The 13,492-nt window shown below is 46.3% G+C and overlaps 1 protein-coding gene across 1 annotated transcript; it reads left to right on the top strand.

The window, feature by feature from the left end:
* The first annotated feature begins 2,399 nt into the window (after window positions 1-2,399).
* Window positions 2,400-10,741, top strand: ubald2 (UBA-like domain containing 2). Its single transcript, XM_085455143.1, has 3 exons — window positions 2,400-2,671; window positions 8,178-8,234; window positions 10,338-10,741. The coding sequence occupies exons 1-3, from the start codon at window positions 2,552-2,554 to the stop codon at window positions 10,683-10,685; spliced, it is 525 nt and encodes a 174-aa protein (XP_085311269.1). The 5' UTR covers window positions 2,400-2,551; the 3' UTR covers window positions 10,686-10,741.
* The last annotated feature ends 2,751 nt before the right edge of the window (window positions 10,742-13,492 follow it).

Raw genomic sequence — 13,492 nt, 5'->3', positions numbered from 1 at the left:
TCAGGAGCCTCACAGCCTGTGGATACAGGCTGTTGGCCAGTCTGGATGTTCTGGCCTGTATAGACCTGTACCTTCTCCCTGAGGGCAGCAGATGGAAAAGGTGGCGCGCAGGGTGATGTTGGTCCCGCAGGATACTGTGCACCCTCCTCAGACAGCGAGTGGGGAAGATATTACTGATCTCTGGCAGAATTATTCTCTGGAACATGACTCTATGTTTGAAGTCTCTGTGTTAGAGTTTTAGCTGCAGCCATCTTGGTTTTTGAAGCCAGAAGTGACCATGTTTAGGTTAGATGTTGGAGTGCTAAGTTAGTGGTTAGTAAGATGCATCCACATATATCTGTGTAGGTTCTCAGTTATCCAGGTCACGGAAATCTAAGGAGCTTGGAAAGACTTTTTAAAATTCTGTGAAGACATTTTACCTGCTCAGTCATCCAGGTAAGTGAATCACTGTTGGTTCTGTTCATCTGGACGTAGCGAGACGGAAGAAGTCACTTGGATGAGTGACGAAACGTTTGAAAACTCTACATCCAGATGAACAGAATCAAACTTTGGGGATTTACTTACCTGGACGATTGATCATGAATCAAAACGGAATCTTTTGGGGTCTCAAGCAAAATGTATCTTCAGTGCTAAAACCAAATGGTGGAGGCGTTTAAAGTCTATGGGAGTTATCCCTTAAGAGGGTCGTTGACCCACTATTAGCATGAGCGAAGGTGTGAAAAAAGGGCGTGGGTCATTATCAACAGAGGTTTCGGGTGAATCCATTGTGAGACTTTCCCTCACACCATCATCATTGAGATCAACTGATGCAAAACGTGAGTGGAGGTTGAGGCACCTGGGAAGGGTCTCAAAACTGTTTTGTAGGTGGCAGACAGTTGGCGTTGTAACTTACAAATCCATCTTTGAACTGTTCACAGATGGAGATGCCACCATTTGGTTTTAGAAATGAAGAAGCTTCTCGGATGGGAAATCAAATGTCCTCACGAAAGCTACAGAAGTCCGGTCAGCTTTTTGACAGTGGATGTTGGAGGAACTACAGTCTGCCACCCTGGGGCCACACCATTTAAAAGTTTCTAGAAACGTCTCTGCAAGCTCATGTGGTGAAAAGGGGTCAGGATATCAATACAAAGATCAGTTTCATGTCCTTCTTTACATTCTCGCTGTCACGTTAGTGTTTAAATAGATTATGCTTCATCATTTATAAAGCAGCATGATTTATTTTTGATGTGCTCCTGAGATGTTAATTTTGGTTTATTGTCCAATAACAACAACAACTAAGATGTTTGTGAAGGCAAAATCAATTTCATTATTAGCTCCTTATTTCAGAAAAACATCAATGTAAGTCACGTTTATAGGATATGACATATTATATGGAGCATACACATTTAAGACATGTGTATGTGGTCAGAAAAAGAAAAAGTAGTGAAAAACTAGACATACATGAATAACAGACACGTACATATCAGTATTATTACTCATGCCCCCCCGACCCGGCCACGGATAAAGCGGATGAAGATGGATGGATGAGTCTTATTATTGTTAATAGGCAAATTCAAGTTAGTTGGATTCCAACATATAATTCTTTATATGAAAAATTTATTAATAAAAGCAATTAAATTATTTAAATCCTGGACTTTATGTACTAATAACAGAAAAATCTCTTACATCAAAACGTTTGTAAATTAACACATATCTTTAAAATACCCTGTAATTCTCATGAATATTCTGCATTACTGTGGAAACAAATTACTGAATAAATCGGTTGTGTTCGAAATGTGTTGTTTCATATTACTACAGTATATATTACAGTTTTGATAAATACAAAAGCAAACGCAAAGTAAACCTTCGTGTATTATGTAACACACTCCTTATAGTAGCCTATTTAATTTAAAATGTATTTTTGATATATCAGGTTTTTGTGGTGTATATGAGAAAAATATAGGCAGTCAGTTAAATAAATTATAAAATTAAATTTTAAAAATGTATTTAATTTATTATGTCTTTCTCGGGTTGACTCTATGAACGGGATATGTTTCAAAAAATAAAACAAAATATTTACAGTGTTTACACGTGTGAAGCTCGTGAGGAAGCAGCCAATCGGCTCTATGAGTTTACGGCAACTGGCCGATCGAACATTACGTCAGCGTAACGAACACAAATGAAAGCGCTTGTGTAACCCTACTCGACAAACACTGAGGGCGGCGTGGACGGTTTTCACTCACCCCTATTTAAGACTCCACCCACCGACACAGTCCTAACACTTAAAACCAGCGCACCGAAGAAATTTAAACTCGTTTCATCGATAGCCAATCAGCGCCTCTGTAGTACTCTCTCGCCGTGGAGTCGTCCAATCAGTGACGCGTTGCTCTTTGTTGTTGCGATGACATGAAAACATTGTTGTTGCTGCTGCGGAGACTCACGGACAGACGAGCAGGAAGGACGGAAGGTTCGCGGGGCTTCCTTCAGGTCCGGGTTTAGTTATTATCATTTTTTTTATTTTTTAGAAAAAAAGGTGGCAGTTTTTGTCTGTAAAGGAGCCGCGGGAGCAGCCATGTCGGTCAATATGGAAGAACTGAGGCACCAAGTGATGATAAACCAGTTTGTTTTGACGGCTGGCTGCGCCGCGGATCAGGCGAAGCAGCTCCTCCAGGCGGCCCACTGGCAGTTCGAGGTGAGTGGGAGGTTTATTTACACGTTGAGTCCTTTTATTAACCCCCACGCGTGATTTGGTGTACAAAGAGGTGCCCGTGAACTCGCTGTGGTGATTGTTTTGAGGATTTCCCGTGCTGCCTCGCTGCCATGCGCTCCCGGGGCTAGCGTTAGCCGCCTAGCCGCGCTGAGGACGTGGTGTTCGATGCTTTTTGTTTACATTCTCCGTCGCCTCGCCGTTAAGCTAGCTGCTGTTAGCCGGGCAGAGCGGTAGTGCGCTCGGGTTGGACCAGGGCTGTGTAAGGCTAGAGTAGAGCGGTGTTTATTTTGGCGTGGAGATGCTGATAAGATAAGATGCGCTGTTTTTCATCCGCTCGCATTACTCACAGATCATAAACTACAGGTCAGGCTTGTTTACCGTCAGAGCTCGCGGGGTGATCTGATGGATCAGCCCCTCCCTGCCCAGCTCAAAAACAATCGTTTCATCACGTTTCCTGTGTGAGTTTCTGGAAGCACAGCGAGCGGCTCTCTGCGTGTTTGTGTCCGCTTCACGGAGCGGATAAAGAGGTCAGACCGTGCGTGCTCCCCGCTAAGCGCCCTGACATTGATCCCGGTGCTTCTCGGTTATATATAGACCGATTAAGATGCATTATCCTTCCAGCTGTTCCTATACACGGACCTCCGTGTGCCATTAACACCTATTAGAAGTTGAAGCTGGCTGGTGGAGGTCAGTTTGAGCTGTTTCTTCGCAGTTTTCCCAACGTGGCGCTCGTGTCTCTAACTATGATTCAAAGCCGAGAAGTCCTCCTCTAACAGGGCGAGGCAGGCCAGCGGATAACAGAAGACGAGCCTTTAGCTGCTCGTTGTGTTTAGTGGGAGTCATAAAATGCGTGATTGAGCTGCTGGTTCTCCTCTTTTTCCCCTCTCATGAAGAAAGTGGGTCCCATGATATTAATCTGATACGCATGCCGGGGACGTGACTGTTTACTGGGCCTGTGATGGTCAGGCTAATAATTCAACAAAGCGTACAGTGTAAATACACAGGCCAGCTGTAAGTCATTACAGAAGGCTCTGTGCTCACTGGAAAATGAAAAGTAGCCACTATTGATCAGATTTTGTTGAACAACAAACTTGGAAATTTCTATGAAGTGACAGTCAGGCTCCCTCTGCTCCTCACTGGTTTCCTCTTTCATTGCTAAACAGGCCTGAGCTTGTTTCCTTCATGTGCTGCAGCACAGAGCGCTGTATTTTCGCCAGCTTATGAAGAAAACACACTCGCACTCGTGTTTGGAATCCTCCTCAGCCTCTCTCTAACCACCGATCACAGATTGTGGATCGGATTAAGATTTGGGGATTTTCCCTTTCATGGATCCAAAATGTTAATTGAATGATCTCAGACTGGATCGCTGGAAGAAGCCTGACATTTTTATTTTGGCCCACCTTTAAAAAGCAGAAATGCACAGACTGTGCTGAGCCTGATAAGGCAGGATTGGCAGTCCATCAGCCATTCCTGAAAAGTTGTTTCACTACGGTTCTGTGCTGCGTCACCTCACAGCAATTTGTGAACGTTATTCTTATTCAATGAAATAAATAAAGGATAAAAAAAAAGATTTAGGTGTACCCAGGTCCTGTTTACAACTTCTGCTCCCATCTGTCTGCGTTTGTGTGGATGATTTCTCCTTGACCACCTCCCAGAACATCTGACATTTCATCAAACGCACCCATCCGCAGCATTGACCTGCTGAACAGCTAACGGTCACCTGAGCTTCCACGCCTCTGTCTGTTGCAGCCAGGTGCTGCACCGGGAGGGGAGGAGGCGGTGGTGATGTTTGGAGTACTGTCAGGAGTTGGGGTTATGACTCTGATTGGCTGACTTGTTTATTTGGAAAAAGTGCTGTGCACTGCTACTTTGTGTGACTGGAAACTGGGATTAAGGAGTGTTGTTGTGTCTCTGGGGTGAGTCACTAACCTTCACGTTACCTGGACAACATAATACAGCTGAATCCTGGAAGACAACGCTGAGGGAGAAGCACGGGTTAGAGGCGCAACCTTGGTGTGAAGGATGTGGGCGTTCCTCGCGTCTGAGATGCCGGACTTGCAGTCAGACCTCAGTCCCACGCTAACATGTCCCCACAGCAGGCTGTTATTTTGTTTTGGTGTTTGCTGAATGAAGAGAATCGAGCTGCAGTTCCTCTAACGTCCACTGGAGGCTCCAGCAGTTAGTCAGTCCCCATAGACTCCCATGTTAGAGCATTCCAGCAGAAATCAACAGGTTTACAGCCTGATACACAAACTCGTTCAGTCTCTGTGGACAATTTCCTCTTTTAGAACAATCGTCCAGGTGTTTACGTTCACGCTGGATGTCCTGCTGACTCACAGGTCAAAAATAATCTGTATTTATCTTGCCTGTGTCACTTGCCTCTCACTGACATCATACAGACCCAAGAGTAGAAGTTTCAAAGTTTACATTTATGGGGAAAGATTGAATGATGTTAAGGAACCGCGTGACCACAGACCTTCAGCCGGCTGTGAAGAGACTAGGGCTGCCACAAACGATTATTTTGATAGTCGACTAGTCACCGATTATTTATGCGATTAGTCGACTAATCAGATCATCATCCATTGGACGTAAAACTACAGCTTATTGCACCAGCAGCATCTGCTCTTATATAACTATCATTAGCTTACAGCTTTAAGTGTTTAAGGTCTGTGCTAACTAAAAATAAAGACAAGATGATAGTTTATTAAATTTTAATGAAATTTGCAGATTGTTTCGGTGAAGTTTAATAAACTCCTTGCTATCTAAAATATAACAGGACACCGGAGTAAATTCTCCAGCATCTCACACTTCTGATAATCAGCTGTCTGCTTGATGTTTATTCAGCTGTGTAAAAACTATAACTTTAATCTCAGCCAAACCGATTTACTCAGGAACAAATAAAATACTAAAAAAAAGAAAAAAAAGCCAAACAACAACATTTTTAATTTATCTAAGTGACTCATATATATTTAACCTGAGTAGCGAAAGACGGCGGTGGGTTTGAAAACGATTTGCCGGGAGTCCGGTGTTCTCACGGCTCTAGTTAGCCTAGCCCCCGGCTAGCTATCGAGCTAGTGGGTAACAGACGTCTCCGAAAACGTCGGAGCGCTTTTGAAAATATGTGGTGTCTTGATAAACTGAGCAGATATTTGAGGTTTACACAGCTACATTCTCGGCTGAAAATATGTTAAACGTTTATTTTGTGACCCAGAAAGAATTAATATTAAAACTAACTAGCCGCCGCCATTGTTGGAAACTAAGCTGGGCTTATTAGCTATGAATTCTGGGACACAGCTGCTTCTTCTTCTTCGGGGTTTAACGGCAGCTGGCATCCTTGTACATGCAGTGCTGCCATCTTCTGTTTCAGTCCGTTATTACACTCTTAAATCCTGCTACTTATTCCTGCGTCTTTTGCGATCTTACAAAGCTTCAAACGACGCGTCGACTATTAAATCAGTCGTCGACGATTTTGATAGTCGACGTAATCGTGACTAGTCGACAAATCGTGGCAGCCCTAGAAGAGACGCACGGACCTTAAATAATCCTGAGATTTAACCTGTGGACGAGTAACTGGAGTAACGAAGTTGGTGGAAGAAGTTTGTTTGAGGGGAAAGAAAGCTTTTGAAAACAGACCCGAGCGCTGAGTGACGTTGGCAGGTCCAGATGAGTGTTTTGTGTTGATTATCATGTTGATGATGCTGACTGTGTTTGTACAGTGTTGACTCGTTCTGAGCGAACACAGTGACACGTGAGGAGCCTGAAGCAGGAAATGTGTTCATGCTGTTTTTGTAAAATTACTACAATGACAGTGAAAATAGCTGCTGATTAACTTCCTGTCGAACCGCCCGGTTTGCCCCTTTGCTGAAAGAGGAAGTTTCTTTTTCTGTTGGAGCTTCGGTTTTTTTTTGTCCTTGGTCATGAGGCACTAGAGTGAAAGTAAAAGCCGTCACGCCGCCGTGAACCGTTTTCCCTCTGCAAGGACTTTTAAAGACACTCGCAGGTTACGGAGTTTCCTGCAACAAACCAGAAAATTAAACGAGACGAGACAAAGAGCGGCTCTTTGCACAATAGCGGCCGAGCACTTTCGCTCTTTGAGATGGGTGTCACGTTGTACGGCAGACATTCCTGCGCCACCGCTGTTGTTAAACAACCACGGCTGGGGGGAGGGGGAGGGAAGGGCACGGCATTCATTCAAGTGTTGGGAACAAAAAAGAAGAAACTGAGCTGCAAAACAAGCTCACGCTCCCTGTTCAGACCACAGGAGCTCTGCAGTCCCACAGTTATTGCAGACATTGAACTCAGCAAACACCACATTCAGTGATTTTTATCTGTTATGCACGGTTAAATATTGTGCTGGTTTTAATGTTCCTGCACGTTGAAGATGCTGGGAACAGTGGAGCTCCGAGGCGTTCGAGTCCTTAGTGCAGAAACTGGCTGTCTCAGTTTTAAGTGTTGGGAATGGAAAGTCTAAAGTGGTCCCCTCCTGGTCAGTTCCCACCTGTGGGATGACTCCACCCCCCGCAACATTGCTGGGGGGGGGGTCCCTTGGGTCCTCGGGAAATGTTTTGTAGCGTTGGGTCGGCCCGGTGTTTCTCCTTCTGCAATCACAGCGTGCGTTTGAGTTCACAACAAAGACGACAAAGAGACAAAGTACGTGAAGCCAACTCGTTTCCCTGTTTGCACAATCAGGAGACGCACTGTTTACATTTCAGGCTGCTGTGAGGGAAAGCTGGAAAAGTTCGACGAGCGCTCGTGTTTTGTCTTCTGAAAACTTGCAGACCTTCAGAGATACGAGCGTTTGAGTCAGTCCAACCCAGCTCAATGTCACACAGGACGAAACAGGAGACGCTGATGAGACTCTTTGTTTCTTACTTCACTGCCAGTGTTTCTGCGCCACAGCTGCTTAAATCCGAACACTTTCAGCGTGTTTCTGCAAACATGAAACTAAACATCTTTTTGGGTTTTGTGAGGTTGTCTCTGGCGGTTAATGCCCCGAGACAGGAAATGAAAAATGATGTGACACATGAGTCCATGATCATAAATAAGTCAGTCCTTTTATAACTGATCAGTTTTCCTGTTTCAGTGATTATTGGGTATGTTATCAAAGCTTCCAGGCGCGATGACCTCGGCTGCTTCAGGTGGTTTGGCTGTGAAATAAGCTCGTTTTCGTTCCGTGGCTTTAAAAATGTTGTCAGCTCTGCAGGAAGCTGCAGATCATTTCTTCAGAAACAGAAAGTCTGGTTTTTGTTCGCCTCCCTCGAGGTTTCACTCCCAGCAGCTCTGCAGAAAAAAGAGTCTCTGCGGTCTGATGACTCAGTTTCAGGTCCCAGCGTGGAGATGATACGTTTAGCCCTTTGTGTTAACGATGGTGAAAGGTGGGGGTATGGGGCGGCCCTTCCTGTCTGAGGTTTTGGGGGAAATGAATGCGTCCTGCTTGCTCTCCATGTGGAAACGTAACTCGTCCTTCTGCCTCTCTTTCTGTCTGCAGACGGCCTTGAGCTCCTTCTTCCAGGAGGCCAACGTCCCCGGGCATCACCACCAGATGGTAAGTGCGTGAAAACGTTACTAAACACAACGATTTTATGAAAGTCTTCTGTGGTTGTGGTTGGATGGTTCAGCGTGGCGATCCACAGGCTGCCGTTCAGACATCAGGAAGCAGTTCGATGGTCCACGCCATTCCTTCTTCCTGCATCTGCCGGTTGGTTTAGTCACAGAGAGCAGCAGAAGGTGGAGGGCGAGCTGCTCGCACAGACGCTGTGTTTGTGTTTGAGCGCTGTTAGGACGACGGGCGTGTGCAGCCATAATAACTGTTTAATCTCCAACTGCAGCCCTGTAATTTAATAATTACCAGCTTATAAAGAGAAAATGTGCAGACCTGCGTCACAGTGAGCAGACAGGTGTGTGTGTGTGTGCGCGTGTGTGTGTGTGTGTGTGTGTGTGTGCGCGCGCGCGTGTGTGTGCGTGTGTCTTCTCATTAAATCTCCTGCCTCTGCCTCCCTGGATCTGATCCTCGGTCGTGCTGGGACGCCTGCAGCAGGCGTGTTTTGTTTTCATTCCTCCTCCTCTGGTTTGTGTGCACGCGTTGGGAGGGGGGGGGCATGTTGAGGCAGCAGGCTGCTTTGTTGTTATTTTGGGTGACATCATCTTCATCATCTGCACTGAAGCAACTCAGCGCTCTGAGCGAGCATCAGCTGCCCAACTTCCTCCCGGGGTGCACAGGAGGAGGAGGGAGCAACGATGTGGAGCCTTTATTGTGAAAGTAATGAGTTTGTTTGAGGCTCAGAAAATGGCAGAGTTTGGACTTTTTGCCGTAAGAACAAATATTGACAAATTTAGTGGAATATTTTAGAAAAATGTAAAAAATATTTTGAGTACAAACAGTTTTTCGGAGTATGGGGGAAATGGGAATCCACATGTGTCTGTAAAGTGATGAACTATTAAAGATAACACTGAAGTCTTGAGGAAATAAAAAGCTCCGCGGGAACCAGCCGAGCGGCTTCTTCTCCTTCTTAGACGCCTCGGAGATTAATGAGAGAGCGTGTGTGCACGTGCAGCAGCGCCTCAGAGAGTTAATAAGAACCAATCAATCCTGTTCCTGAGGATCATTTTTGACTCGTAAGTAAAAGTTTGATTATTTGGCTCTGTGTGAGGTCACGTGGCGCCCGGCAAGCTGGTGTTGTTCTTGGTCCAACGTCATCGGTGCGATGCATCAACACGCAGCACACCACAGAACCGGTTCTCCGAGGCTCACGGGAAATCTACAGAGGCGAGGCCGTTTGTAACGAACACGCCGATCAGGCCTGAACAGCAGCAGGAAAATGCCCGCAGGTTTACCGCCTCTGCACGCCGTGCACCTCAGCGCTGAAACAACACACCCGGCTGTTTACGTCGGGAAGGAGGCCTTTCGCCGGCTCAACGTGAACATGTGAGAAGGCGGAGCTCCAACAGGCAGCGTAAAAGTCACTGTGGTCATCCCGCTGTTGTTTTGGTGACACAGATCTGTGGCTGCAGGCGCAACTCTGTTTGTTTCGGTGTGCTCCGAATTGACGTCGCTAAACATCACCTCATGAGATGGGCGTGTCGCACGCCGTAAAAGGAAGGGGAAGGGCTAAAAGGTCTGCACCTGAGACTCGGGTTCAACCATCTGTACCACATATGGAGGGTAATTAATGTCAGTTTTATCTCGGGCGCTGGTGGAGACTCCAGGAAGTTCCTGCAACCTGCCAACAGACGGTTATTGCCCCCCCCCAGTAAACCATAAACATAAAAAAATATATAAATATGGGTGCAGCCAGCGTGTCGTTGTGGCTCGGGTTTTGGTTCCACCGTGTTGGTTTATTGTCTGCAGACTCGCAGCTGCTGACCTCATTAAAACGAAGCTGTTTAATAATCGAGCAGCATGTGTGGCTCCGCCTCCAGCAGCCTTAGAAAGTCTGGGTCATCCAATGGCCCTCTTGACTTTCCTTCGCTGTGTGTGTGTGTGTGTGTGTGTGTGTGTGTGTGTGTGTGTGTGTGTCAGCAGAGCTCCAACTCTTTACAGTTCAGGTTTTTCTTCTTCTGACTTCACATTAAAGCATTTGAAGTTTTACAACAAGTCCTCCAGGCTTTTATTTTGAAACCATCCTCCCTCTCTCTCCTCTTCCTGCAGATGTGCACTCCCAGAAACACCCCCGCCACGCCACCCAACTTCCCCGATGCCATCACCATGTTCTCCAAACTGCGGGCGTCCGAGTGTGGCTCCGGCAGTGGGCCCTCCCAGGCGTCCATGGCGTGCTCTCCACCGACTCACTCCTCCACGGCGGGATTCGGCTCCTTCTGGGCGTCCTCGCCACCCAGCCACCAGCCGGCCTGGCTGCCCCCGTCATCGCCCACGGGCCACCACATGCATCACAATCACTACCACCACATGCAACAGACTCCTATGTGGCCCCCCGTCTCCCAGCCCAACGGCTCCCAGCAGCCCCCTGTTGTATCGGCACTTCATGGACAGAGATGAGGCTGAGCGGCGGGCTGAGTGAGCTCGGGCAGGGCGGGAGGGTCTGGGGTTTTAGGGGCGGGAGGGGGGAGGATTTCTTGTTTCTCGTTTCTCTGAACTGAACACGAGCAGTTTGGCTTTGCTGCGAGCCGGAGGGCGACACTGGAGGGTCTCCGAGGACACTGAGAAACTGAACCCAGCCACGCTCTGAGCAGAACCCCAACAGAGCACTTACCGAGGATCGGAGCCATGAGACGTGATTTTTAGAGACTCTCTTTTCATTTGTCAGAAAAAAATCAGACAGGAAGTCGACAATAAACCAGCAGACCAAGAGGAGGACGAATCAGACGTGTGTGTGTTTGGAGTACAGATGTGCATCAACAGGTCAGCTACAAAGTTTCCGCCCGGGCTGCAGACACTAACGTGATGTCAGAGACGATCCCAGTTTGTGCTTCTCACTGAGTGCCGAGTTGTTTAAGGAGGTTTTTCTGAGCTGGATGGAAAAATGTTGAGTTTGCTGCACACCTGCCAGATGTGAACACAGCTGGAAGTGAGAAACTGTGCCTGAGGCAGAAAATTTAAAATAAATGTAATCTTGTTTATGTCCAATGATTCTTTTTTTTTTTTTTTTGTCGTTCTCTTTGCTTCACGATTCCTCGTTTCCACCTCCTGAATCTACAGATTTTTAATTCCACTTACAAATAAATAAAACTAAACACCTGCTCTGATTCTTTCACATCTGCTGATGTGATGAAATAAACCGCAGATATGAGAAGGTTGGACAGAACGTGACGTCCTCAGTCTTCATCTGACAGTCAAAGCGTTACCTTTGTGCACAGCTGAGGTTCTTTCAGAATGATTCAGGCTTTTCTTTACTATTTAAATCAAAAATTGGACTTAAATCATCAAGTTTGTGTTTTGTCATGGAAACTGTAACACCATCATAGACTGTATATAAAAGATGGACATCACCCATTAATTTGAAACGTCCTGTTTTAAAACATTCAGTTGGCGACTTTTACTGAGTGACTTTGACCATAAACTTATCAGGAAAGTACAGCTGAGGTCAGAGGTCAAGTGAGCAGTAAGTAAAAGAGTCGCCCCCTGTTGGGCATTAGCAGGAATGCATCATTTTCAATGTTCATGCCCAGAAGCCACATCAGTCTTTCATGAGCAGTGCGTGCAAGTGCTTCGGGGCACAAATTAAAAAAACAAAACCTAAATATCTCCTCCTTTTTAAAAATTTTTTTTTCGTATCTTTGTTTGGATTGAGATCTTTATTGTGCAGCAGATTTGATATTTTTTCATTGCACTGATCTAGATGCACCGATGTAGACGAGCTCAGTAATGTTCGCCAACGTCTGTGGGTGGGGTCAGCTGTGATGATGAGCTGAGTGCGGCGAATAAATGACAGAAGAAGAAGAAGAAGGTCAAAAATGAGCTGCTGATGTGAAGCCGGATTAGAGAGCAGAACTCGAGCGTCCACTTTTCTGGGTTGTAAATAAAAAGATTCCAGTTGAACTTCTGAGAGCGCTTCTATTTTTTTTTTTAATGTCGGCTCCTCCGCCATGTGTCTGCGAGAGGTTAAAGGTCGACTCGGCAATTTCCACACAACCTTTCAGACAACCAAACGCTCCTACCTCCACCTGTGTGAGTGGGCGGGGCCCCGCGCTCGCTCTGAATGTACTCCGCAGGACTTCCTGTTTGACAAGTCCTGCATGCGTCACGGCGAGTAAAATAAAGTTGCGTTTACGTCACGAGGAAGAGGAGTTTTCAGGTTTTGTTCTGACAATCAGCCGTTCGTGAACAGCGTTTATTCGCTGCAGGAGGGGCGTGTCGGTCTCTGACATCGGAGACTCTCAGATTTAAATGATGCGAGGGAACTCGAGCGCTGTGAGCTAACAGGCTAAACGCTCAGCTTTACGGCAACGCCTGCACGCTGTCAGACTTTAATGTGACGTAACGCTGTCCAAACGCTGTTTACGCCAAATTCCTTTTTACAAAGCGAGGACACTTTCAGCAGAACGTCGCGGCGCTGCAATGGTGGGAAAATTGTTGCCACAGTCAAACACGTCGTGTTTGACTCGTCTGGGTTAATGCGATGGTGTCAGGTTGTAGCTGTTCGTCTCTGCAGAAATCCAACCCTCTGAGGAGCCCACGCGTTAACCCTGAAACTGAACTTTATGAAGAGATTTGCTTAAAATGAACTAAGAACAGATTCTTAATCAATCGTTAACAGTTTAATCGACACTGGTTCGATTGTTGGAGCCTCGATCGGCTCCACTGGTGGAAGCGTAACCGAGTAGAGTTAAAGATGTAAATGTAACAGTCTTACAGCTGAGTCGTTGGAAAAGTTTAAGCGTGAAACATTTGGACTGAAGATCAACTAATGATCGGCTGATCAATCCCTTTTAAAGTTTAATGATTTCCAGTCCATCATGTCAGTAAACGCAAGTTTGGCTTTAAAAAACTTGGAAAATCAGATTTTTTCCAAGTACAAAATTTCACATTTGCGACTGAACCCACCAAAGCTTTGGTTTATGGGCTCAGTCGTTGGTGGATCGCACAGCCGCCGCCAGCTTTTCCACAGTGAAACGCGGAGGTCAGTGGACGCCTTTCAGGGTCCAAGCTTTTAAAGAGACCTTTTCCTAAAAGTCTTATCTCTGATGATGCGTTCGCTGACCTCAGGGCAAATTTTTTCCAGTCTGAACTCGTTCTGGAGGAGTTGAGGCAAATGAGGAGCGGCTGGAAGGTGACCTCCCGCCTGGTTTGTTGTTGCCGACGATCCGCGGGGTTCGGAGGCTCTGTTTGAGATTCCCGCAGCGTGG

Source organism: Copadichromis virginalis, linkage group LG4 (genome assembly GCF_057382275.1).
Source record: "Copadichromis virginalis isolate Kocher_CV1m ecotype Utaka linkage group LG4, C_Virginalis_male_GT1.1, whole genome shotgun sequence".
In the NCBI taxonomy this organism is placed as follows: Eukaryota; Metazoa; Chordata; class Actinopteri; order Cichliformes; family Cichlidae; genus Copadichromis; species Copadichromis virginalis.
Note: the sequence above shows the minus strand (reverse complement) of the source record. Positions and strands in the feature narration are given on the sequence as shown.

What these genes read in the sequence shown, in the direction of transcription:
- ubald2 (XM_085455143.1), top strand. Translation starts at nt 2,552, where the DNA reads ATGTCGGTCAATATGGAAGAACTGAGGCACCAAGTGATGATAAACCAG. An exon ending in CGGCCCACTGGCAGTTCGAG is followed by an intron (nt 2,672 to 8,177) that starts GTGAGTGGGAGG and finishes TTCTGTCTGCAG; the next exon opens with ACGGCCTTGAGCTCCTTCTT. An exon ending in CCGGGCATCACCACCAGATG is followed by an intron (nt 8,235 to 10,337) that starts GTAAGTGCGTGA and finishes CTCTTCCTGCAG; the next exon opens with ATGTGCACTCCCAGAAACAC.